Here is a 26362-nt window from a genome sequence, read left to right as displayed (position 1 = left end):
GGCGGATTTTAAAAGGAGCGCGAATAGCCTACTTTTGTTTGCGCTCCAGGTGCAAACAAAAGTACGCTGGATTTTAGTAGATACGCGCGGAGCCGCGCATATCTGCTAAAAACCTGGATCGGCGCGCGCAAGGCTATGGATTTTGTATAGCCGGCGTGCGCCAAGCCGCGCAGCCTACCCCCGTTCCCTCCGAGGCCGCTCCGAAATCGGAGCGGCCTCGGAGGGAACTTTCCTTTGCCCTCCCCTCACCTTCCCCTCCCTTCCCCTCCCTAACCCCCCCTTACCTTTGTCGGGGGATTTACGCCTCCCAGAGGGAGGCGTAAATCCCCACGCATCAGCGGGCCTCCTGCGCGCCGGGACGCGACCTGGGGGCGGGTCCGGAGGGCGCGGCCACGCCCCCGGGCCCGCCCCCGGAATGCTCCCGACACGCCCCGAAAACGCCGCGCGGTTCGGGCCCGCCCCCGACACGCCCCCTCCGAAAACCCCGGGACTTACGCGAGTCCCGGGGCTCTGCGCGCGCCGGTAGGCCTATGTAAAATAGGCTTACCGGCGCGCAGGGCCCTGCTCACCTAAATCCGCCCGGTTTTGGGCGGATTTAGGCGAGCAGGGCTCTGAAAATCCGCCCCTTAGTGAATCCCCTGCAGAGTTAGCAGGTGGGCAGCAGTAGGAAGGGAACTGCAGCTCCACATGGGACATGAAAAGCATCTTCTACTTGGAACCATCCAAAACCAGATATACTTTTTACATCTAGCTAAACATAATGGATTGTAACTACTAAAAATACAAATTTAGAGATGTTACTTGCATAACCTTACTGCTGGTCCTGATGAGGCACAAGTCTGGAGATTTAGGGCCAGAGGGATCCTGAGCACTGAGGGGAGGGAGCAGGGAGAGAGAGAATCTGACCCTCTGTATATCTCCCACTGTAAGAGGGACACCTTCTACTCAGGGTGGGTTGGGGGGGGGGGGGGGCGGTGTTACATTGGTCTGCCTGAGTTGAAAGTGCCCCTCTTACAGTGGGAGATATAAAGAGTGTCAGGTTCTCTCTGTCTCTCTCTTTTTCTCGCATGCGATGGTACGCATGTACTTCCACGCATGATATAAGGTTGAGTGTATTTTTGCTCGTGTGCCCAATATGCACATTTATGGGCGCATATGCGCTCCTTTTAAAATTTACCTGTTTGGGTTTCTAAACTATGACAAATGATTATTGTAATTTGTTTTTTTTAATATCCCTCAGACCCATGGAAATGACCAGCAGCATTAACATTCATACAGTCCTGGCTGCTAGCCTCAAGCAGCCCCCTCTAAAAACAGAGTCCACACCTTCTCCAAAACATCTCCCTAGAGATCCCTCAAATTTCCCCAACAGATAATCCCTGTAGAAATCCCCCTTTCTTTAAACCAGCGGTTCTCAACCTGTGGGTCGCGACCCCGGCGGGGGTCGAACGACCAAAACACAGGGGTCGCCTGTGTTTTGGTCGTTCGACCAAAACTGGTCTGCGGACCGACCCCAACGGCCCGGTCCGCAGACCAGTACCGGGCCGTTGGGGATTTTTGCCGGTCCGCGGCGCCGCGGCTGCTGCGGGGAGGCGGGGCGAAGCTGGAGACCTGCCTCCTCCAACCCCAAAAGGGAGCGCGTCGCGGTGCTCCTCCTACTTACTTCCTGCCCGCCCTGCCCCGGAAGACAAATGTTGCCGGAGCCGCACGGGCAGGAAGGAGGAGGCGCGTCAGCTGCGTGCAGAAGAGGAGCAGCGGGGCCGGGAAGACTAGGGCCGCTGCAGAGCCCATCCTGTGGCAACCCGTAAAGAAGAGGCCCAGAGGTGAGAGAGAGGTGTGTGCGAGTATGAGATGAGTTGAGAGATTGTGTGTGAGAGTGAATTGAGAGACTGTGTGTGTTTGCAGAGACAGCATGTGAGAGCCTCTGTGTGTGTGAAAGAGACAGCATGTGACAGTGAGAGCCTGTGCTTGAGCAAGGCAGCATGTGGGGGTGTGAGAGAGCCTGTGTGTGAGACTCAGACAGCCTGTGCCAGTGAGAGACTGTGTGTATGAATGATTACATGACAGAAAGAGCATGTGACAGTGAGATCCTGTGTGTGTGTGTGAGAGAAATGCATGTGAGAATGAGAACCTGACTGTGTGTTTGAGGGAAGACGACAGGTGGAGAGAAAAGAAACAGAAAAAAAGGCAATATAAAAGGAAATTGCAAAAAAATAAAGGGAAGCAGATGTAAAAAAAAAATAAATTACTTTTTACTGATTGGTACATGTAATCTTTGGGAATGTGCAAGAGTAGCACTTTCTCTATGGCGGATCTCACAATGTTTAATAATTTTGCTTTTACATTCGTAAGTCTATATGTTCTATGTATTTGACTAAGGAATTATATTTCCTGCTTGTTCATTTTTCATTGTAAACCGGCCTGATTTGAATTTTATGCAAGAAGGTCGGTATATAAAAATTAAAAATAAATAAATAAATAAATGTACGAGATCAACATGGAGGAAGTGGAAACCCAGGGGGCCTGCACAGAGGAGGCAGCAGAATGGGCTTCAGTGCCAATAGCAGCAATCAGCGCCTCCCCAATAGCCACGTGGCAGCAGTGGCAATAATTAGATTAATTGTTTTACTCAGCTGGAGGTGACAAAGTATGAAGTGGGATGTGAAATCAGCATAACACAATTCTCAACATTCAGCATTATTTCTGCTGCATAGAGTTTTATCTGAGAGGCTCTGAGATTGTGAGGGAGCCAGTAAGAGTGAGAGCATGAGTGTGTATGAGAAAATCCAGGGGAGTAAGAGTGTGTGTGAGTGGGGGGGGGGGGGGGGGGGGGAGAGAGTGTCTTACACCCTGAGAGTGTATCAGTGTCTGTGAGAGTGAGAGGTTATGGTGGGTATAAGAGCATGAATGTGTATGTATGTGACAGTGTATGTGTGAGAGAGAATGGACATGTGAGAGTATGTGTGAGAGAGAGAGGATAACCTCCTAATCCTCGACAATATCAGGGTGACTGGAAATCAAGAGCTCCCATGTATGGACAGCAGGGGCTTTTTAAAATCCTTATTAGTTTTAATTATTGTGTGTTATTTGATATATGTGCTGTTTTGAAATATTTTATTGGTGTTTGGGAAATTATAAAAATGTATATGATTTTAATTAATAGAAATTCTATTTATCAGTAATTTTAAAGTATTCTTTTATTAGTATGGTTTTACTATTATAACTGATGCTTTATGTTTCTTAATTTTATTGTTTTATGAGGAATGGTGGTTCTGTTTATAAATGTCATAATAAATAAATATGCACTAAAATCCAACCCCATCCATAACCCCGCCCCCATATGACCAAAGCCCCACCCTCGTCCCGCCCTCGCAGGGCGAGGGCGGGGCGAGGGGTCACTGCAACATGAGGAACTGTATTACGGGGTCACGGCATTAGAAAGGTTGAGAACCACTGCTTTAAACCATGCTGAAAAACCTCCTGCCACCTTTCCCCCGTGAGTCCCTCCAGGTCCCCTTCATTCGATGTTGTCATTATTAAGAGATGGGGGGGGGGAGGTCAAGGGAGGTTAGGGGACCTTGGGAGGGGGACTTGTGAAGGGGTTAGTTTTTATTGGTATTTGGGGTGATGTTTAAAGATGGGGCTAGCAGTCTTTTTTCTGTATCATGGGCAGAAATGTGCATTTCTGGTCACTGGAACATGGGATTTTCTAAGCTGTAGTAACCACTAGATAGTACAGTAATTCTTGTCAGCTTCCTGGAGATCACAGAGCTGTGTGTCCATAGAATGAGGTGTCACATGGCATCTACTTTTGTGTGCAAATAGTTTGCATGGGTAGACATAAAGCCAAAATTCAAACTTCAGTGTGCTTGTATTTATTTGTATTTATCTTTATAATTTTTCCCTTCTGGAAGTTGCTAGAAATATAATTTAATCCTTGGTCAAAATTGTGCAATCTTGAAGGTTTTAAATTATTTCTACCCTACTTTTGTCGGAAACTTAAATTTGGCCTCTAATCAGTACTGATATAGATAACTCCAATGATACTAGCAGGATTGGGCAAAAAAGACAACATTTAGAAAAACTACACATGTGCTATAACTCTACTGTTTTCTCCATATTTTAACATCCTTGTTTCCAAGCACCTGAAGTCAGATGGATGGGCACATAAGGAAGTGTTACTTCACAGATGAGGATGTGTTGTATGTAACCAGCTGGATTAAATGCAGGGAGCCCACCCCAAATAGTCTATTCCAAAAACCAATATGTGAAAGACGTTACTTAACAGGTAAGCCAGGTTTAAGCACTTGCTGTTCAAGAATGATTTCAAAAGATTTGATTTATTGGCATGTGGTATAGGGATGTGCCGGCCAAAGATTTTTGTCTGGGATTGTTTTGGTGGGGAATTTTATTTTTTTGTTCCATTTTGGTTTTATACTGTTAATATGTTTGTGCATGTAGTTCCGAAGGTGCAATCATTTTGTACACCCACATCAGAAGTTGTGCTCTTTGAATGTGCAGCTATGAACTGCATGCACTAACTTCCAACGCAAATATAAATGGAAAGTTTTGCTCTTTTTGAAGGTACTGCTGATTCAGTTCATTCCATTTGGAGAGAACCAAAAATCAGTTTTTTTGGTTGCGAAAAATGGATTTGTTTCATACAAAAGCACATCCCTTATGTGGTATATATTAGACCCTTATAAAGAATAGCAGGCGCTAGACAGTACTAGAGCTAGGTAAAACTTGCAAGGTTTGAGCCCAGCACCTCACTCTGCCTCAATTTATCATTCTTACCAACAACAAACCCAGGTTCAGTTGACCCAGATCACCAGGTATGTTAGTACTCATTTCGACACCCATCACTCTGGCTCCCCAGGTTGCTGCCATCTGTCTTGTGTGGCACAGCCCACTCCATTTTCTGCCACTGCTGCAGTCCCTGCTGGCACTCTGTAGGTCTAGTGAGGAAATATGAGCTGTGCGATGCTGGCACGGCTCATGTTGGTGTCATGGTGCTGGTGCCACACAGCATTATTAAGGCAGCTGCAGGCCCCTGGGATGGTGTGAAAGGGGAGGTAGAGAAGCAAGCAGTGAGGAAGGGTGAAAAGAAAGTACCAGGTTGGTAGAGAAGGAAATGAAGGGAAAAGAAAGCAGCGGACAGCAGTGCCGGTGCTAAGATCGGCAGATGCCCCAGGCGGTGACGTCGCCGTGTCACGTGGTGTTCTCTCTCACACTCACTCCGAGCCGCCAAATTGCGCACCTCCATCCCTTCCGCCCCATATCTCCTCTCCGCACGACGCTGCCGCTCTCATCCCTCCTGCATGCATTTGAAAAATGGCGCCCTTGTGACCCCCTACAGCGCCCCGCCCCGCCCACTTCCGGCGCCCTAGGCGGACGCCCAGCCGCACCTAATACTCGCGCCGGCCTAGCAGACAGCAAAGGGTAGCAGAGCCTAGGAGGGAAGGAAGCAGGCAGGGCTGGGAGAGAGTGAAAGAAGGAAGAAAAAGGCCGGAGTGGGGACAGACCGGACTGGAGTGAGACAGTAAGAGAGAAGGAAGATGGGGATAGAGCGTTGTAGCTGCAGGACAATGATGAGAAAGGCTGGGGAGTGGGGAACTAAAGATGAAGGAAAATGGAGAAAAACAAGGCAGAGGAAGCAAGGGGCAAAACTGAAAATGAGACAGAGTAGAAAATAAAAAAAGAATGAGAAAACTGTGAGAGACCTTACAGAAGAAAAAGAAAAGAGCGAATCGGCAGAGACAGTATAAATCATATTAGAGATCTAAAGAGGTTAGAAAAGGGGGAATTTTAATTTGGTTCAAGGTTGCCTGTTCCTCTCTGTGCTCATCGACGTATCTCAGCTGAGTTTAGCTCTTGGAGCCAATGCCAGTCCTCTCGGGGCCCAAACTCTAACATTTTCTGACTTTACTGCTGTACTTTCACCTGTTGGCATGGCGCTGCCTATGGGTCTCCCCCCTCATTAACTCTACTTCCCGCTCATCAAGTCCCTGCCTTTTTAACCTTTGCACCTTTCCATCTCCCTGATCTCCTCTACACCCATCCTGAAACTTTCATTTTTCTGTTCAATATAAACGTGGATGTTAATGTATAAGAATTCTACTATAAATTGATTGTAATCCGCCTTAAGGCCAGTTTGGTTAAGGCAGAAAATCAAATGTTTATAAATAAAAAAATTAAAAAAAAAAAAGTTGTGCACAAGGATAGTGCTCCAAGAACACAAGTGACAGAACACTACCACCTAAAAACATTTATACCAAAATCACACACAAATTTCCAGTTCGTGGTATCTAAGCCTCAGGGAGATGCAATCCCAAGCACTGCCGCCGGCCAAACCACTCGTTTCAACAGGTGACCCAGAGGGGTAAGACACTTTGTTCCCAGCATAATTTTATTCTTTTGAGTGCACTGATGTAGTTTGGAGAATTTATTATGTGCTCTCTACCAAAATAAGAGCTACGCATCAAAATCAGTATACCAGTTATACGAAATGCTATACTTAACACTCATTTCTTCCTTTAGACACTGCTCCCCTGACCTCACCACCACAGTGTCATTGAATGACAAAATGTTTCTCTAATGGGCAACCATTATCCATACTCTCACTCTCTCTCAATAGATATATTCACTCTACCACAAAGTGAAATCTGAGTATTTTTTTCCATACAATTTCAGACTCTAAAGTGATGCTTACAATGGACAAAGCTGTACTGCTGCTGTCCATTAACTCAATTTTGTCTCGGGAGAGAATTCCTATGCTTTCCCCAAAAGCTTCTTGCTCCTTGCTTGAGAGCTGAGCCCTCAAATCAATTTATGGGCACCAGGTATCTCTCCAACTCTGTAAACATTTTGCCCACATTCAAGCAAGCTTGGATCCAGCTACACATGCTCCAGACAACTCGTTCTGCACATAATGCATGCTGGACAGTAGCGTAAGTACAGGAAAGAGAATCACAGCACAGAGAAAAATTAGTTTACGTCAGCTAAAATGTATTGCATCTTTCAAACTATCTCAGAAAAAGAAAAAGTGTTGTTGTATTAAATGCAAGATGGTTGTGATCTTGATAAACTGAAGCCAGAAAAGGACGGAAGCTGTGCTCTGAGTTTGGGGAGATACAGTGCTGAGTGAAGATGTGCAAGGTTTCTTTCTTTCATCAAAGGCTAAGAGCAGATTTTTCTGCTCTGTCTCACTTGTAAAAGTTATAGAGTTTGCCAGTAAACGCTCTCTCCGAGATGAGGTCCATGAACCCGGAACATGCAGTTTTGTGAAAGTTCAGAGTCTAAACAATGAAAATTACACTGTGCCAAGACATCCAGGGAGGGCTGCAGAAGCTCAGCTCCGTCCATCCTCAAGCACTGGTGGCAGTGCATGCTGGAAGGCTCACTGGGCTGTGAGCCAGCAGCTCGAGATGTAACAGAAGCACATGGCAGATACTGACTTTTTTGGCTCTGTTCTGTTCTAGTTTTTAGCACATTAGAGATGATAAATTTCTACCGTAGGCAAAGTAGGAAACTTTGGGGGGACAGTCGTGCATTTGTGCATCGACCTTTCTTCTGGGAAGAGGGGAGGGACTTAAAAGTGTTGTTGTGCTTTAAGCTCATGTAGAGTAAAATGGCTCTATAACAGTGATGGCACCAAGGACAAATAGAATATCACTTACAACTTAGCCCCAGGATATTTCATATTTCTGCAGAACCAAACAAGCGTTACATGTACAGAAATGTCGACAGCAAGGTCGGTGGGCACTAGACACCTCGAGAGAGAACCCTCCTCCTGTAGCTTCCTCCTTACCTCCCTTCTCTTTTCCTTCATTCCCCCGCCCCCCCAATACCTCTGAAGATGAAATGCTCTTGGGGTGTACAATGGGAACTGCAGAAATAGAAGGCCTTCATTTCATATTGCCTGCTTCTATAATAACGTAACTCGATCTGTCTTGCTACACTCCGGGCATGACCCCTCATCAATTCCACAAGCAAGCTGTTAAGACGTAGCATCTTATCAGCAAGTTCCACGGGAACTTATGATCCTACAAAAACTGCACGATCTCAGTTCAGTAACAGGAGGTCTGTCATCAAAACTGGAAGTGCCCAAAAAACAAGAAGGAAGTCGGTCTAGCAAAGCATTTACTGAAATATTGTTTTACCGATACATATTTTTGAGGACTTCAGCTTCTCTGTTTTAATAATTCATCAACACTGGAAGTAACATCTCAAAACCTGGAATAATTCCTCCTTACCAAGGAAGATTTATTCTGTGTCGTCATCAGTGAGTAGGGCCAGTGCTTCCATTAGGCAAACTAGGTGGTCCACTAGAGCGCAAACATTTAGGAGGGGGGGCAGCAAAATCCCACCAGCACAAAGCCCAGAGGGATGGTGTGCTAGAGCCAGTACCACCAAAGAAGGGAGAGCTGTCCTGGAGGGAAGATAAAGGAGTAGGGGTCCACGATCGAAGGTTCATCTATTGCACCAAATACTCTTGCACCGGCCCCTCCACGAGGGAAGACGTTTTTATAATTCACGCACAATAAAGTCAAGCTCCCCTTCCCCTCACAAGTTACCAGTGAGAATTTATCTTCTGGGCATCCACAAAGAGGGCAATTTTGAAAGCTGGCAAGTGAATTTTTCAAAAGGAAACATGCTCCAGCGTTTCTTGTTGAAAATTTGGGCAGTGCATGCAGCGTGGATACTTTTGTGCCCACATACTTACAAACATAAAAATGTGGGTCAGACCGAGGGTCCAAGAAGCCCAGCATCCTGTCTCCAACAGTGACCCATCCAAGTCATGAGTACCCGGCAGGATCCCAAAGACTAGACAGATCCCATGGGAGCAGGTGAAAAGTCCATACCAGAACGCGCACACAGTGATTTGAGAAAGAAGTCACCATGCGTGCTTTCCCTTCCCCCACCCAGCCCTGCCTCTTTATCTTCACGGGCAAGATGCAGCGTGACATTTTCAAGCATTTTGGTTTGGCTGTAGCTGTCATATAATCCCATATGACTTGTCAGTATGTCTTTGTGATGCCACTAACTGCTGAGAGAGAGAGAACAGCTGGGCCTGGGGCTTCAGCCACCTCTCGGTGGCCAGAGATTGTCTGTGGCATCGCAGCATTCCTAATTCCAGTGCAGGACTTAAGGCTCTAAAGACGGAGACCGAAATCCACGGAATGGTTCCTGGAAGTTTATTCAGTGGTTGTTCAAATAAAGGTTAGTTTTTTTTCCTTACGGTTATTGGACCCACACATTTAGCGACACCTGCTTCATAACCATGTGTCACATATAGAAAAGAATACCATAGTACTAAGAATTTCAGCACAAGCTCCTGATTATCGTGTGCCCTTAGATATTTCGCAGAACCAGGCCCTCTCTGTAGCAGCACCAAACATTCCATCGAGACTGTGTTTGTCACAGTCAGGAGGATGAATGTGATGTGATGAAGTTTATAGGGTACAGTTGGAGACTTTCTCTACAAATAATAAACAAACATGCATAATAATTATAAACTTAGTGGCCAATGTTACCTAAAATGAAAAAAAACAAACATGTTTTCTTTATTCTTATTTATGAGCGCACTGTTTAACCCTTGGTTAGACATGCATCCACAACTTATGCTAAAAGGGGATTAGCACGTCCAAAACACACGTCCACCCCCCCTCCTCCCCGCGAAACTAATAGCGCTCATCACATGCAAATGCATGTTGATGAGGCTATTAGCTATTCTCCCCAGATCCAAAAAAAAAAAGTGTGCCCGACTCGTATATTTTTACAGTCAGAAATTAACGCCTGACCAGAGCAGGCGTTAATTTCTGAGCAGCCCAAAAAATTGAACAGAAAAGCAGAAGATATTGATTTTCTGTACATCCAACCAAAAGGTTTAAAAAATTAAATAATTTTTAAAAAGCGTGCCAGCGGTCAAGTTAGGAAAAGGGAAGCTCAATTAACGAGTGTCCGTTTTCCTAACCCGCTGACAGCCACCTGAAAGTCACCTCTCCTGGGCTTCCGCTGCCAAGGAGGCACTAGAGGCGCACATTTGTCCCTAGCGCCCTCCTTCGCAGCGCGACCCCTCACTTAAATATTCAATCTCAGGCTCTGGAGAGGTGCCGGGCGTGCCTTAGGAAAGTGGACGCTCAACATTTGAGTGCCTGTTTTCCACGCTGATTTATTGCAACGGCCCCATAGTTTTACCTGCAGACTGAAAAGGCGGGCCCAGGGGTGGAGAGAAGGTGGTGATCAGAACAACGATTATACAAACTACGCAGGTCGTTTCCGATGGGAAACTTACCCGCAGAGAAAGCAGGTGCAAAGCCCGGCGGGAAACTTTCCTTTAGGCAGCGATTAAAGCAAATCTACCCGCATTGTTCTGCTTTCATTTTATTATGGCAAACCCAGCAGGCTGAAATTACCCATGGGGCCTGCCAAACGGCACGCAGACTGATTACATACCCAATTAAGCTTAAAGCACTTAGCAGGGGTTGGGTTGCAGAAATGTAATTATTTACCAGAGGTTCTGGTCATGGAAGATCCTTGCTTCCACTGTACCAATGTGTAAAGCAATAGATCGCATTAATTGTAAAATCTTTCAAACAGCAAGAACTGCTGCCCTTAAAGGTTTTTAGCGCCATCACATAGCACTATGAACAAATATAAATCTGTCTGAAATAAAAGAGCTCACAAAAAAACACATGAAAAGAGCATGCTACTGTATATCTTTACCTGCTTCCTTTCCCTCCTATAGGCCCACTGAAGAATCTGCCAGCATGCTCCATGCTACAGGGAAAAGGCGACACCTGAAAAGTTTAGATTGCAAGCTCCATTTTTCTGTGATCTTCATGTTTTGCAGTGTTTGGCTTTATTCTGTATACACAAGAATTTTAGTTAATGTGGATTACTGACTGTAGTTTTCACATAGTAGAATAATATCTAGGAAATGCCATCTGTCTCTCTCTCTGCGTTTTATAGTGGTTCAGATTCAGTGCATTCATTTCTCTACCACAATTGATTTTTCTTTGTTTGCAACAGATGGTATGGCTCAGCTGTGTTTGCTCATAACTCATAAAATTAGAATCAAGTTTGTATGGTTAAGTAGAGCTTCCAAGCCTGGAACAAATCAGGTTTTTAAAGGGCTTTACTATATTTGATAGGAGTAGATGTCAGGGGCCAGCCTGATTGCTCAGCGGCAGTGCAACGTACTGGAAGAACTGCATTTGATTCCCAGGTTAGGTCTTCTGTTCCCCCGACCTAACTCAGGTGGGGGATGGACATGCTGTCAAGGCAGTGCTCACAGTGCCATGGGAGGAAGGAATCCTAAAGGTCAGGAAATAGTGATACCTAGTGACTGGACTTAAGGCCCATGATGGCAGAATGGAGTCTTGGTGCACAGGCCCTGACCGAGGATTGCCACTTCAATGATTGGGTTAAGTGAGTTGGGAAGGAGATATAAAATAAGGGAAAAATCCCTGGCTAGTTGTGAATGAAAACTCATAGTGTCATAATAGAAGTTGGTTCCACATGAGTTAAGAACATAACATAAAAGCATAAGAATATAAGATTTGCCATACTAGGTCAGAGCAAAGGTCTAACAAGCCCAGTATTCTTTTTCTCAATAGTGGCCAAGTCAGGTGACAAGTGCCTAGCAGGATCCCAAAAGATAAATTCCATGCTGCTTATTCCAGGGATAAGCAGTGGATTTCTCCAAGACTACCTTAATAATGATTTATATACTTTTCCTCCAGAAACTTGTCCAAATTTTTTTTTTAAATACAGCTACACTAATAGCTTCCACCACATCCTCTGGCAATGAATTCCAGAGCTTAAATATGCTTTGATTAAAAAATATTTGCTCCTATTTGCTTTAAATGTATTACTTATTAACTTCAAGGCATGACCCCTAATCTTTGTACTTTTTGAAAGAGTAAACAACCAATTTGCACTTTCCTATTCCACTCAATCATGATTATATAAACCTCTATTATATCTCCTGTCAAGCATCTCTTCTCCAAGCTGAAGAGCCCTAACTTCTTTAACCTTTCCTTGTAGGGGAATCGTACCTTTCTTTTTTGAGATGTGGTGACAAGAATTGCACATAATATTTGAGATGTGGTTGCACCATGGATCAATACAGAGGCATCATGATAATCTCTGTTTTATTCTCCATTTCTTTCCTAATAATTCCTGGCATTCTATTTGCTTTCTTGGCTGCCGCCGCACACTGAGTAGAGGATTTCAATATATTGTCCACCATGACGCCTGGATTATTTTCCTGAGTGATGACTCCTAATATGAAACCTTGCATTGTGTATCTATAATTTAGGTTGCTCTTCCCTAAATGTATCACTTTGAACTTGTCCAATTTAAATTTAATCTACCATTTGCATTCCCAGTCTCCTAGTTTTGTAAGGCTCTTTTGCAATTTCTTACAATCCTTTTATGATTTAACAACTTTGAATAATTTTGTGTCATCTGCAGATTTGATCACCTCACTCATTGCTCCCATTTATAAATATGTTAAAAAGCACTGATCCCAGAGCAGATCCCTGGGACACCACACTATTTACCTTTCTGTATTAAGAAAACTGACCATTTAGCCCTATTCTCTGTTTTCTATCTTTTAACCAGTTCCCAATCCACAGGAGGACATTGCCTCCTATCCCATGACATTTTAATTTCCTCAGAAGTCTCCCATGAGAGACTTTCTCAAATGCTTTCTGAAAATCCACATACAATATGTCAATTGGCTCACCTTTAAAACATGTTTATTTATGTCTTCAAAATATGTAGCAGATTTGCGAGGCAAAAGTTCCCTGGCCTAAATCCGTGTTGGCTTTGTCCCATTAAACTATGTCTATCTATATGTTCAGTCATTTTGTTCTTTATGATAGTTTCTACCATTTTGCCCAGCACTAATGTCAAGCTCATATGTCTGTAGTTTTCTGAATCACCACCGAATATTTAAAAAAAACAACTGGCATTACCTTGACAACCCTCCAATCTTCAGGTACTATAGGCAAGTTTAATGATAGTAGGTCTGCAATTTCATTTTTCAGTTCTTTCAGCTCTCTGGGATGTATACCATCTGGTGCAGGTGATTTGTTACTGTTTAGTTTGTCAATTTGAAAGTTAAATGCTATCGCAGAAAATTTCTTTAATGTCCTCCCTTGTGTTTATATGAGATTAGCCCCCCTGGGCAGGCTACCAGTGTGCATGGTCTGAACCCGTAACAAAATTGGCAATGGGGATGCTGGATTCCAGGTGAAAGGTTTATATGAGCCTTTAATTTGTGCTTGAGTATTTCTTGATCTTTTAATGTGAAGGGCAGTGTTGTGAAGCGCTAGGAGAGCGGTCCCACTTACCAAGAAATGTGTGTTCTTGGGCCACGGCTTGACCCCAGAGGAACTCTGAAGATGTGCCGCGGTAGGCGAGGCATGCCCAAGCATGGGCTGGACAGGAGCGAGGCTGGACTGAAGACTGGAGATACTGACCCTCCTCCGGACCTGCACGCTTCAGAAGACCAACAACGCAAAGATGGTCTTATGAACAGTCCTCCGACCGTTCCAAGCCCTTTCGGACCTGCCGCAGGGCACGGCAAGAAGCGGCAGGCTGGATGGAGGCCAGGGCAGCGGAGACCGGAACATGGCGATTCAGACGAGACTCAGGGACGAGGTATTTGGATGCTCAGACGTAGACTCAGGCACAGACATAGACTCAGGAATGAGGTTCTGGGATGCACAGACGAAGACTCAGGAACAAGGTACTTGGATGCACAGACGAGACTTCGGGGTATATGGACAGTGGCGTGATCCCTCAGGGCACCCTACTTAGCCAGTACTACTGGTCTGGTCACGGACCACCCTGTCCTACATCCTCGGAAGCGGGACCAGCGCAGGAAGGAACGAGGTACTAGGCTTTCAGAAGACTCAGGAACAAGGTACTTGGCTTGCATCATGAAGCGCCCTACTCAGCCCTCCCGTGGGGGCTGGTCGCGAACCACGACATGGCTTGCCGCGGGGTACCAAGCGTACAGAAGACTCAGGAATGAGGAACCAGGGGTTCAGGAGAGCAAGACAGGATCATGGACTACAGGATCAGGAGAAGCAACATCAGTGCTGGGTCACGGACATCAGGAACAAACATCTGGACTGGAACACAGATACTGGATCAGGAGACAGACCTTAGGGCTGGAACACGGACATCTGGAACAGCAGGTGAACATCAGAACTGGAACGTAGACAATAAGACAAGACGAGGAGCTCCAACGAAGAACAGGAAACACAGGACCTTGAAGAAGTGCTGGAACAAGGACGACTCCTGGAGGGAAGGACAGCAGGATCCCAGGAGTGACCAACTCCTTGCGAAAGCAAAGCTGGAATGGACGCTGAGCCCTTTTGTAGGGCTGAAGAGGACAATGACCAGGGAGGGGTCAGCAGAGGGCCACACCTGGCTGGCCCTTGAAGAGGGGGAGAGAGGTGCGCGCCCGCGCCCTAGGAGAGCTGGAAGAAGAGAAGCAGGATCCAAAGAGCAAGATGGGACAGGAACTCAGGAGGCACACAGGAAGCTCAGGAACTCAGGAAGCCAGTAATTCAGGCTAGGAGACTTGTTGCCAAGGCACTGGCAGAGTGCAGGGACTATCCTGCGAATGCGAGCCCAGGGAGCTGGCTGAAGACTGGCTGCATCAGAGGACCCACAGGCCAGAGAAAGACAGCCCAGAACTTCCCACTGCGCCACTGACCAAAGAAGAGGCAGAGCAGTCATGTCAACAGCAGCAGGGAGGAGAGGCAGAGCGACAGTGGCAGGCCCCAAGCCGGCCATGGGACAACGGTGGTGGGCTCCGGCAGGATCCGGTGAAACATCATCAGCTGCACCGTGACAAAGGGCAGGCTCCAGCGAAACTTCATCGACCGCGCGGTGAGCAGGATCGGACTCTGAGCAGGGCAGCCGACCCACACAACACTGGGCAAGATTCAAGTGTGCATGGTCTGAACCCGTAACATCCCTCCAGTAATTAATTCAAATTTGATTGTTGTTTTTGATCATTATTACCAAGTGGTCCCATAACCATTGCCTCTCGCATTAAATCTTGTGTTCCACTAAGGACCAGATCTAAAATAGCTCCCCTCTTGTTGATTCATGTAACAGTTGCTCCATGAAGCAGTCATTTACTTAATCTATGAATTTCACCTTCTTATCACGTCCTGATGTGACATTTACCCAGTCAGTACTGCGGTGAGTGAAATCACCCATTTTTACCGTGCTGCTAATTTTGTTAGCTTCCCTAATTCCTGTTAGCTTTTCATTGTCTGCCTGTTCAGTCTGGCCAGGAGCACTGTAAATCACTCCTAATGTTATTTAGCCCCCTTCTCAAAGGGAATTTCTATCTAAAAAGACAGAACATTGCGTTTTGTTTCCTGCAGAACTTTTATCCTGTTTGACTCAATGCTCTCTTTAACATATAATGCCATCCTTTCACCAATTTGTTCCATCCTATCATTTCGATATAATTTGTACCCTGGTATCACAGCATCCCACTAGTTATCCTCCTTCCACCAGGTCTCTGAGCTGCTAACTATATTTACCTCTTCATCCAGTGCTATACACTCTAACTCTCCCATCTAGCATTTGTATACAGACATTTCAAGGTATGTTTTTATTCTGAATTAACAACCTCCTCATTAGTTGAGAGCAGGGCTTAATTTATGAGGGAATGGCCTGGAACGCAGTTCCAGCATTTCTTTTCAGACTTAAGAGACAGAGCAGCAGGGGTGTGTTCTGCTCTAGCCCTGCAGGGAAGAGAATAGGGGGTGAGCTGGAGGGGACAGAAAATCCACTCTGCTCCCTAATTCAGTCCCTTCCCTCCTGTTCTTCAGGGAATAGGAGGGGAAGGGCTGTTACTGAGGCAGAAACTGCAGAGCAAAGGGCAGACACACAAAAAGGGTTTGGATTACCACACATTTGGAACTTAGGAGCATTAGTGCCAGTCACTAAGGCTTTAACCCTGCTCTTGATAACTGGCACTCCAGCTCACAGGTTTCCTACTTGTGCTAATTCAACCCCTTTTTTGTGTTGGTTACCCAGCGCTTAATTTCTGGTGGAACAATCCATAATGGTGTTCTGTCATCTTTTTTTCAGGACCCAAGGAAGCGGAGAAGAGCCGGTGGTCCCCCTTCCCCCCCCCCCCCCCCCCCGACACACACACTGAAATGGAGCAGAACTGATAGTTGTAAATCAATTCCAGCTCCCCTGTAGATTAATTATCACATAGCTCTATTATTAAAATATGTAACTGTTCCATGATGGCACATGTATAACTTGTAATCTATACCAATTAACCTTTAAACTCCTTTTTGTGCCTTTTTTGTAAAGCGTTATGATGGTGATTTAACTTAATGACAGTATAGAAACGGTTTTAAATAAATAAATAAATAAATAAATAAATAAACAAACAAACGTGGTGGCACATATCATTTCTGCCCCCCCCCCCTCCAGACCCGAGAGGAAGCAAAAGCAGAATGTGTCAGAGCTGCTTAACCGAAGATTTTTGTGCAATTTTCCAGCACAGTTGAAGAGACCCTGAGGGATAATGGCCAAGGTCAAAGAGGCATGTGGTGAATATCTGTCAGCCCCACTGCTTCTGCCCCTACTGGGTCTGTCGTCTTTCAGACTAGGTTGTTGCTTACCATGCTGGCTTCATTGGCCCTGCTGTTTCTAATGCTGGTGACCGCAGTAGGGGAGGGGAAGGGGAAGGAGCAAGTGAGGGAGGTGGGAGAATGAACGAAGAGATTAGAGAAAAGCAGATTGAAGGTGAAGGAAGGGAAATTAAGTGAGTAAGAAGATTGGGGGGGGGGGGGGGGCAAGAGTGAGTGAGTGAGGAGACCGGGGTGAGGGGAGGGAAAGTGAGGGAGGGGATTGGTGGGGCTGTGGGTTATGTGAGGGGGAACAAAATTGTGGGGTATGGATGAGGGGAATCAGAAGACTGAGCGGTATGAATAAAATAAGGGGGAGGGGGCAGTCTGTGAGTGAGGCAACTGGATAGTCCAGGAAAAACTGAATGAGAGGAGGGAAAAAGAGAGGAGGGTGGGTGGTGGAGGAGGGAAAGAGTAAATGAGGAGAGAACATGGTGCTGCTCCCTTACTTTTCTCCCAAGAAGGTAAAGAGCAGGATGCACTTTTGAATTCTAGACTCTCCTCCACCCTGCCTGAGGAGGCTGAGGAGAGATTGTGGTGATTGTCAATCTGCCCCCACCCCAAAAGCAGCCAGCAAAGTCTGATTCAAAGAGGAGGTCTGTGTCTTACTGGCCAAGGAGGGTGAGGAGCAGAGTTACTGGAGAGGATAATTTTCCAGAAAGGGGAAATTACTGACCACCAGGTGGAAGGAGGCTCAAGAACCAACAGGGATTGAGTTGGGGGTTCTAGAAACATTGGAGGAATCATTGGGAGGGGGGGGGGGCTTGAGGTGGAGAGCCAGAATCACCCGTGCAGAGAAGAGGAGGATAGTGGGACGAACCCCATTCTTTCTACCCTCTTCCTCCTCTTTACCTCAGTGACTCTCCATCCACACTTCTCAAGTGTTCAACACCCTATAGTCCTTCATCCACCAGAGCATACTGAGCATTGATGGGCAAGGAAAGGCTGGGGGTTGAGCACTGGTGTGTGGTGGGTAGAAGGACCACTGGGATAAGGAGGAGAAAGAATGTGTTTACATACGTGCATGAGAGTATTTGTGTTTTAAGAGAGAGAGAGAGAGAGAGACAAAGAGAGGACAGAGAATTCATACTGGCCCTGTCCTGGTCCCATTCCCCCAACTCCTCCTCACCCCTCTCTCATCCCCAGTCTGACCTCCCACTCCACAGTTCCACTTCCTTTTTGTCTACAAATTAAGCCCTGGTTGAGAGGAATTTGTAAGGAGTAGAAAGATTAAGATGTGATTTAAGGAAGCTTGAACAGTGGTCAACTGGGATTCAATGCCAAGAAGTGCAGATTCATGCATCTGGGGTGCGTTAATCCAAAACAGCTGTACATGATGGAGGGTGAAGGGCTGTTGTGCATGGAGCAAGAGAGAAACTTTGGGGTAATAGTGTCTAGCAATCTGAATCCAGTGAAGCAATGTGACAAGGTGATAGCTAAAGCCAGAATACTGGGCTGCATAGAGGAATAACTAAGAAAAAGGAGGTGATAATCCCCTTGTACAGATCCTTAGTAAGGCCTCACCTGGAGTACTGTGCTCAGTTCTGGAGACCATATCTCAAAAGGGACAGAGACAGGATGGAGGGGGTCCAGAGAAGGGTGACCAAAATGGTGGGTGGTCTCCATCAAATGACTTATGAGAGGCTGAAGGACCTAAATATGTACACCCTGGAAGAGAGTAGGTGGAGGGGAGATATGATACAGACCTTCAGATACCTGAAAGGTTTTAATGATGCACAATCAACAACAAACCTTTTTTGTTGGAAAGAAATCAGTAGAACTAGGGGTCATGAAATGAAACTCCAAGGAGGATGACTCACAACCGACGTCAGGAAACATTTCTTCACAGAGCGTGTGGATGCCTGGAATGCCCTTCTGAAGGAGGTGGTGAAGACAAAACAGTGAAAGATTTCAAAGGGGCATGGGATAAACACTGTGAATCCCTAAAGGCTACAGGGTGGAAATGAAGAAAAGAGTGCATGAAGTAACTTGATGGTGCGACGGTTATTACCCTTAACCAATAAGCCTTGATGTTGATGCAACTCCATCATTGCTGTCTGCTTCAACACCAGGGGGAAAAGGAGAATTAGATTCAGACAGCAACCCACAAGGACATTGAATTTTACAGTCTGGGAAAACAAATAAGCATGGGGGCTACTTGCTGATGCAGCTGTTACTACCCTTACCAATAAGCCTGATATTTTTGATGCAACTCCAACATTGCTCTCTGCTTCAACAGTAAAAGGTAACGGGGAACTGGACTCAGACAGTAATCACAAAGTCCCTGATTTTGACGGTCTGGGAAACTGATTAAGCATGGGGGTGACTTGTATGGCATGGCACATACTACCATAAGCTTGTTGGGCAGACTGGATGGACTGTTTGGTCCTTTTCTGCCGTCATTTCTACGTTTGTTAACTCTGTCTGCTTATTACTTAATAGCACCTAGGCTATCAGGTTATCAGGAAGCCCTAACTTCCCTGTTTTGTTTGTATCCTTCAAAGATAAACCATGAGCTTCTGAGCAACTTTCGGCAAACCCAAAAGGAGCAGAAGGAAACAGGTGGGCAAAAAAAAAAGCAGATGGAAGGGAGGAGATGTGGTCTATTGGTTGGATCAAGGAAACTCAAATCAAGAAACCTCCTGGGATTCAAATTCTTCCATCTGGAACACTCTCTGATTGACTACAATGACCCCTTATTTCCCTGTGTTCCTTCTTATCAAGTTATTACTTCTCACTTAGGGGACGATGCAGTAAGCTGTGTGCAAAAACATGCGTCCAAACTGGACACCCATTTTTTTAACACTCGCACAGCCACATCTACTGGGCACTCAATGCAGTATAGTAATGAGGTGCCGCACTAAAACGGACTTGTTAAGGATCACTTGTGCATCACTAATGCATCCTTGGCATTGTGCGCACAGCCACGGGTTAGGAAAATGGACACTCAATTTACGAGTGTCCGTTTTCCTAACCTGCACACAACCATGGGTTAGGAAAACAGATGCTGGTAAATTGAGCGTCCATTTTCCTAAGCTGGCCACTGTCAAGATTTTTTTTTCATGTTGCTGCTTTCTGTGGATCCTCCTACTTAATATCACGATGATACTAAAAGTAGGGAGGAACCACAGAGAGTAAAATTTTTTTTGTTTTTTATTGAGCCCTTGACATGTGGCAAGACAATGCCAGCTCCAGGACTGGTGTTAGATTTGCCATGTTAAAAAGTGCATGTCAGGCGCACGGCAATTTTTTGCCTCGTGGAGAATAGTTAATTGCCTCATCTACATGGCCTTTACAAGTGAGTTTGGATGCGCGTTTTGGACGTGCTAACTCCCTTATTGCATCGGATGTTAGCCTGGCGCATCCAAAACACGCATCCAATCTCTGGTTATGATGGGCGCTAGCCTAAGCGCATGATATCGCATTGGCCCCGTTATCTTTAAGAAGCTTCCTTGCAGTTCAAGGAAGGCAACATATTTAGCAGGTTATCCACGCCCACATGCATGCTTCTTAACTATCAAGATTATGAAGAATGTTGGCAGCCTGTTTGAAGAAAGGTATGCAAAGGTATAAGTGTTCTTTCCTCATCTGCCTATAAGTAATAGCTACTCCAGCTCTTCCTAATGAACACAATATGGACAATTTGAAATTAACCGTACCAATGACTGATCATATAAACTTAAATCTCAGTGGAGTGAGAGATCAAATCAACAAATTACAAATTTGGATATAAAATTCCATGAATATATTTATCAACCTGAAAAAAAAACTTTAAAAAATATACAACACTTTTTGATACAGATATATCTTAAAGCAATCATAAATACAGTAGGATTATAAGGGTATCTGCATTTCTTTAGAAAGAGTCATTGAAATCTTAATTGTATATTCTTGAGCTCTTGAGTTGTCAGCCAAACCTGTATCAGGTTTTGCCAGATTCAATTTTTTTGTTGTTGTTATGGAGTTTGCAAAATACCCTTCCTTCTGAAGAAAGAGGCTTCATTGTTGATAAAAGGAGGATCCGATTTATACATTACTAAAATAGATATATATTGAGTAAAAAGTCATTTCAGTGAATACAAATTTCAGTTGAAGTAATAAACCTAACTTACATGATTTCATTCTGTAGAAAGGTCTCCCCGTACACAGCATTCAGCCATGCATTGAGCATTTGGTTCATGCATAAATGCAACGTTTTTGATACCACGTCTAGACTCTTTTGAAGAATGTAACCCATTTCATCCCTTCTGTAGCCATGAGACTGACAGCATCGCCATCATGGTAGGACAGAACGGGGACAGTTCCAAGGAGTTGTAGTCTTAATATACCAAACAATAAGCTCAAATACCAGATAAACCACTAGCATATGTTCATTTAGAAAAAGTGGATTACACAATTAATATCCCACAACACCTCCACCCCAATATTAATATGCTCGTTCCAATAAAGGGCAGTCCTATATGTTTGTGGACTTATGTTTCAGAGATCCTATCCTATGTGACTTCTTAAGGTCCACTAATGGTATAATCATTACCCTTTTAAAATGTTCCTTATTTAAGAAAAAATTCCTATTTGCAAATTAAGTCACACAGGACATTCATCAGCAAACATGAAAAAATAACCACGGCACTTAGCTTCAAAGAAATGTTCCAAATCCCATTCACCAGTAAGTTTCAACAAACAGCATTGACTCAATTCAGTTTCAGCAATCAGGGGTTCAGGGGATATCATTTTGAATCCAAAGTGAATGCTGATACTGAAAACATCATACTCTGGTCATAAACTCTCAGAAATGGTGGGGTGTAGTGGTACTTCAGCCTCTCCTAATTAACCAAGCTGGTCGCTGAAGTACCACTACACCCCACCATTGCTGAGAGTTTTTGACCAGAGTATGATGCTCTCAATAGCAAAGTTCACGTTGGATTAAAAATGATATCCCACTGAAGCCGACATTTCATTGTCAAAACTCAGGACAATTGGAATCGAGAACTAAATGCCATGACTGTTTTTGAAGCTAACAGCTGAAAGGATGAACATTTACATGAAGCTAAGTACTGAGGTTATTTTATTTTCAAGTTTGAGATGAATGTATTCTGTGACTTTTAATTTGCAAAAAAAAAAAAGGGACATTTTAAAAGAGCAATGATTATAAAATGATATGAAATTTACGAAGTCAGATCCGCAACAAAATGATATGGTGACTGCCCTATGATGAAATAAGTTTGCTGATGTTGGAGTAAGCGGTGATGCTGGAATTTAATTGTGCAATTCATTTGGTTTTCGTGCCATGCCAGTGCTAGAGCCAGCGCTCAAATTTATCTAGAAATCAGACCACTATCCCAAATGCATACCCTATCAGCAGGTAGAGATCCTTAAATACCAGGTTAGAATATTAAAAAGTCCATTTCACTGTGCAATACTGTTAAAATCTGCAGATGCAAAATTGCTGTGGGATAAATGAATGGACTGGGTATATGATGCAGGTATTGCTTTGTGCCATTGCAAATTTAGGTAGATCCTGTTGATTTTAACGCTTTATACAATAAAGTGAAATATTTTGTAGTTTAGTGGGCTAACACTTATAATGCAGGCAGAGCCTCTACGATCTCCCTTTACAGCGCTCCTGACCTACATCCTTCATGTTAGTCCAGTGTTTGTCCTCAGCCATATAAAGGCCAACATTTATACTGAATGGTGACAGAATCCTATGGTAGCTGCATGAGCCAGATACCTCTTAGACTAGATGACAACCACCAAATCTCATGGCATGCTGCCTAGAGCTGGAGATCAGCACCCCCCGCAACTATTCAAAGCCCTTAGGAAGGAGATTTAGGGAAGGAAAGAAGAGAGATGTTGCATTCACTTGTTGAAATGCACTAGATACAGGAATTTCTTGGTCAAGTGACAGTAGAAAAAAAAAGCCAGTGTAGGAGCAAAATAAAACAGCATCTCCCTCCTAAGGAGGGAAATTATAAACATTGACTCAATGAGCAGGCATATGGAACATCTGTTGAATGACAAACGAAACAGTTTCCTATATAAATCTTATTGCAACACTGAGTTACTGTGCACAACTGAGATTTCTCTTGCAAGGCAGAGAGATCCCAGGGTAGAAACCCACAAACTGATTTCTTTTTCAGCTGAGAAGTAGTAAAGTTGAAAGCTGGCATGTCAGATTTCATGATGAGGTTTTGGGGATGGCTTTGATTTCATGACCCTGCTCCATATCTTCAGTCCTGTAGCAGTAATTCCCTAATGTAGCCCTTACAAAAGGTCAATACAAAGCAAAGAGTAAATATGCATACAAAGCAGGCATATACAGAACTGACCTATCTATTGGGTACATTTTGCCTATATTGACATACCTGAGCTCCATGCCACGGGGGAATCCTCTGCTGTCTAATTTACCCAAACTAGTATCTTAATGCCCAGCACACAACAATGTATACCTTATGCCAAATTAAATGTTTGTTTGTATAGATATACAGAGAAGAGTTTTCCAGTGTTGAAGAATGTAGCAGAAATCTCATCTATTGCCTGTAGGGGGATATCCAATGTGCTCAAACAGTTTCTAAAGCTTTTGGCTGCAGTAAGAACTGTGGGTAAATGTTGGCCCTTAAGGCAAATAGCTAATACTCCTCAGACAGCAGCAAAAACAAGCAGAGGATTGGGTACCAGTGACCTACAGAGATTACATTCAACCAACAATCGAATCAGCAGAATTTAATTCAGTAAGGTGTAACAGACTGGGAGAATAATGCATTGACTAATTTAATTTAGGCTTTTTTCTTTTTGATTATCTATAATTGGAGACCTCATAAAACAAGGTCAGTAATTCCTATAAACTTTCTGTAGGAGATTTGTACTTTGAATGCACCTGCTCAGTGTCTGTTGAGGTCTCGGATCCATGGCCGTCCCCTTCATCCATAGTTTGGTGCATCGCTGGTGAAGTATGTTCAGGTACATCCGATTCCCCGTTTGCATTTGGGGAAGTGAATGCATTCCTCCTTGTCTCTGTGACTCCAGGCGTTGTCCTAAACCTATGAAACTCCTCTGCATTTTTTGAGGTGCTTTCGGTTGGCTGCACTTCTGGTCCTCCTTCCTGGTCTCTGGATACGCTGGTGGCCTCAATGGCGTATTCAGTTCCCTGCACATTGTCTCCAGCTGCGGAGGCTCTTTCCCAGCTCACGGCAGCACCTTTTTCATAGTCTGGTGTTTGCTGAGACTCAGTGCTCCCTGTTTCTGGGCTTGGTAATACTGTATGTATAGAGGCTGCCTCTTCTTTGAGAATGAGATTACTAGATGCTACTGTTACGAAATCTTGTTCATCAATAATTTGCTCTGCTCTTGTGGCTATGTCCTGGTTACCTGAAAGAAACTGGACTTTTTTTGGTGCGTCTGTGGCCCTTGCTCCCACCCTGTTTTCAAATAGCTGCCCGTTTGCTGTAACTCCAAGCTCCTCCTTTGACTCCAGCGACCTTTTCTTAGGATTTGAGTCTGGACTCCCCGGCCCAGTTTCAGACTGTGCAGTGCTGGTGGGACCTGTGGGAGACGGAGGGGAAAGGGTGCTTGTTGTGTCTGCCCGAGCTGTGAGTTCCGGGCTGCTGTTACTTGGCTCATTGCTGGACTTCACCGGCTTCCAGATCAGGCTGTAATACACAGCTAGGATGATGGCAGCCAGAGACACAGACAGAACGTAAGCAAACACAGTGGCTAATCTCACCCATTTCTTATTAGTTTTAGCAGCCATTTTTGCCTTCTTATCCCCTGTGTAGGTGGCAGGCTTGCCCCGCTCCATGTTGGGCATGAAGTCTTTGTCCTTCATATTGCCCCTGTTTTTGCCCCTGTGCTCCACTGCTCCCTCCGTTTTGGAAGGATTATGCAGAACTCCCAAGTCTGAAGCAATTGCAAATCAATAAAAAAAGATTTTAGCAGACAGATACATTCCTCATCAGTTCTTTCTCAGGACATGGCTCTTTCCTGGGTTGAGTCAATCACCAATTGACATGTTTTGCAGCTCTGGTTTCCCTGCATTATATCATTAGTCCTTGATGCAGATTACTTGCAATCTTGTTTACTCCTAGCATGGTATCAAGGGATGCTGGTCCCACCGGAACAAAAAGCACAGAGCGTTGCACGTCTTTTACCAGAGAAGTGATCCAAGCTTGGTTTCTCAGCACTGCCTCTCCATCTCCTCCAGCATATGAAGCAGCTTCCTTCTGCAACGAACAGCAGACAGGGAAAGAAGGGGAGGCAGCAGAGGAAGATGGGAGTTCTTAAAAGGGCAATGCCAGTGCAATCCAGATGCTGGGATGAAAGGATGTAGATGGTTGTTATGGCAATGGTGACAGCCTTGCCAAGCCCTGTTAAGAGCAAAACATTTAGCATCACGGGCTGAAAAGCTTCTGAAAAGCAGATCTGAAGTGGTGTGAAGTAGTGAAGAACGTCCAGATTCAATGATATAGTTTATGATGCCAAGGCTATGCACTGATTCACAAACTGTGTTCTGCCACTTACACGTTGACTCAGCATCTATATCTTAGCTGGATTTCCAGTCTCCTCCCTTTGTGCACCTTAATAACATTACTTTTTGCACATGTCATGTACTGTGCTGATTTCCTACTCATTTTAAAGCTCCTTGCATAATTTGGAATTGGAGATAGGAAAATTTACACTGTACTACATTTTAATAAAATAGTTTGGCTGCCACTTGAATGTTAACAAATAAAAACAAAACAAAACATATATAGAATGTGTGTCTGTGTGTGTGATACTTTTTTATTGGATTAATTTAATACATTGTGTTATGGCCGCTGGCTGCGGCAAACCGCAACCGGGGCTGACCATCATGGCTGCCGGCTGCGGTGGTCCGCGGCCGGGAACAAGTACTCACCCGCAACGCCAGGTGGACTCAGGGACTCCTGCAGGAGCAGGGAGCCTCCTTCGGCGTTCCTCTCGCGGCCTTGGCCGCTGCCCGGGCTGGCCGCGGAGCCCAGCAGGGCTGCGATGACTCTACCCACTTCCTGGCTGCATAGGGCTGCTCGCGCGGCTGAAGAATAGATTTAAAGGGGCCACGACAGGAAATGTCGTGGCTCCCTCCTGAAGACTCCTCCCTTCTTCCAGGTATATAGGGCAAGGTCTGCTCCTCAGACCTTGCCTTGGTATTGAGGCTCAGTTCCTGGTTTCCTGTTTGGTGTTCCGGATCTGCTTCTTGCCCCGCTTCTGCTCTTCTCCTCATTGGACTGATTCTTTGGCTCCTGACCCTTGGACTGGTGGTGGTGATTTCCTGGCTTTGACGTGGACTGGCTCTGGACCCTTCTCCTTCTTGTTCCTGGATTGGCTTCAGACCATTCTCCCGTCTGCTCCTGGACCGGCTCTCGACCTCTCTCTGGACTTCGACCCTTGGACTGGACTAGGACTTTTCTTCAAGTATACTCCCAGACTTCTCACGAGCTGCTGGAGGCGCCAGCCATCTGGAAACCGCGACCTGCAGGAGGCGCCTGCATCCAGACCATCTTCATTCTTCAGGGAGTCTCCTAAGTCCCAGCGGCCGTGCCCCTACGGGCTCCTCCTGGGGGGGTTCATGAGCTTCCAGGGTGAAGTCTTCAGCTCTACCTCTCCAACAGGCCTTGCCATCCGACGGTAGAGACTGACAAGGGTTAACTCCCTTC

General features: G+C 45.1%; 1 protein-coding gene across 1 annotated transcript; it reads right to left on the bottom strand.

Moving 5' to 3' along the window:
• Window positions 1-20419: 20419 nt before the first annotated feature.
• Window positions 20420-24920, bottom strand: INAFM2 (InaF motif containing 2). The gene is made up of 2 exons (XM_029598520.1): window positions 23569-24920; window positions 20420-22954 (listed from the first exon to the last, which is right to left on the bottom strand). The coding sequence occupies exons 1-2, from the start codon at window positions 24514-24516 to the stop codon at window positions 22922-22924; spliced, it is 981 nt and encodes a 326-aa protein (XP_029454380.1). The 5' UTR covers window positions 24517-24920; the 3' UTR covers window positions 20420-22921.
• Between the last annotated feature and the right edge of the window lie 1442 nt (window positions 24921-26362).

This window comes from Rhinatrema bivittatum, chromosome 4, assembly GCF_901001135.1.
Source record: "Rhinatrema bivittatum chromosome 4, aRhiBiv1.1, whole genome shotgun sequence".
NCBI classification, from domain to species: domain Eukaryota; kingdom Metazoa; phylum Chordata; class Amphibia; order Gymnophiona; family Rhinatrematidae; genus Rhinatrema; species Rhinatrema bivittatum.
The sequence above is the reverse complement of the archived record's forward strand: the minus strand, read 5'-3'. Positions and strand labels throughout refer to the sequence as shown.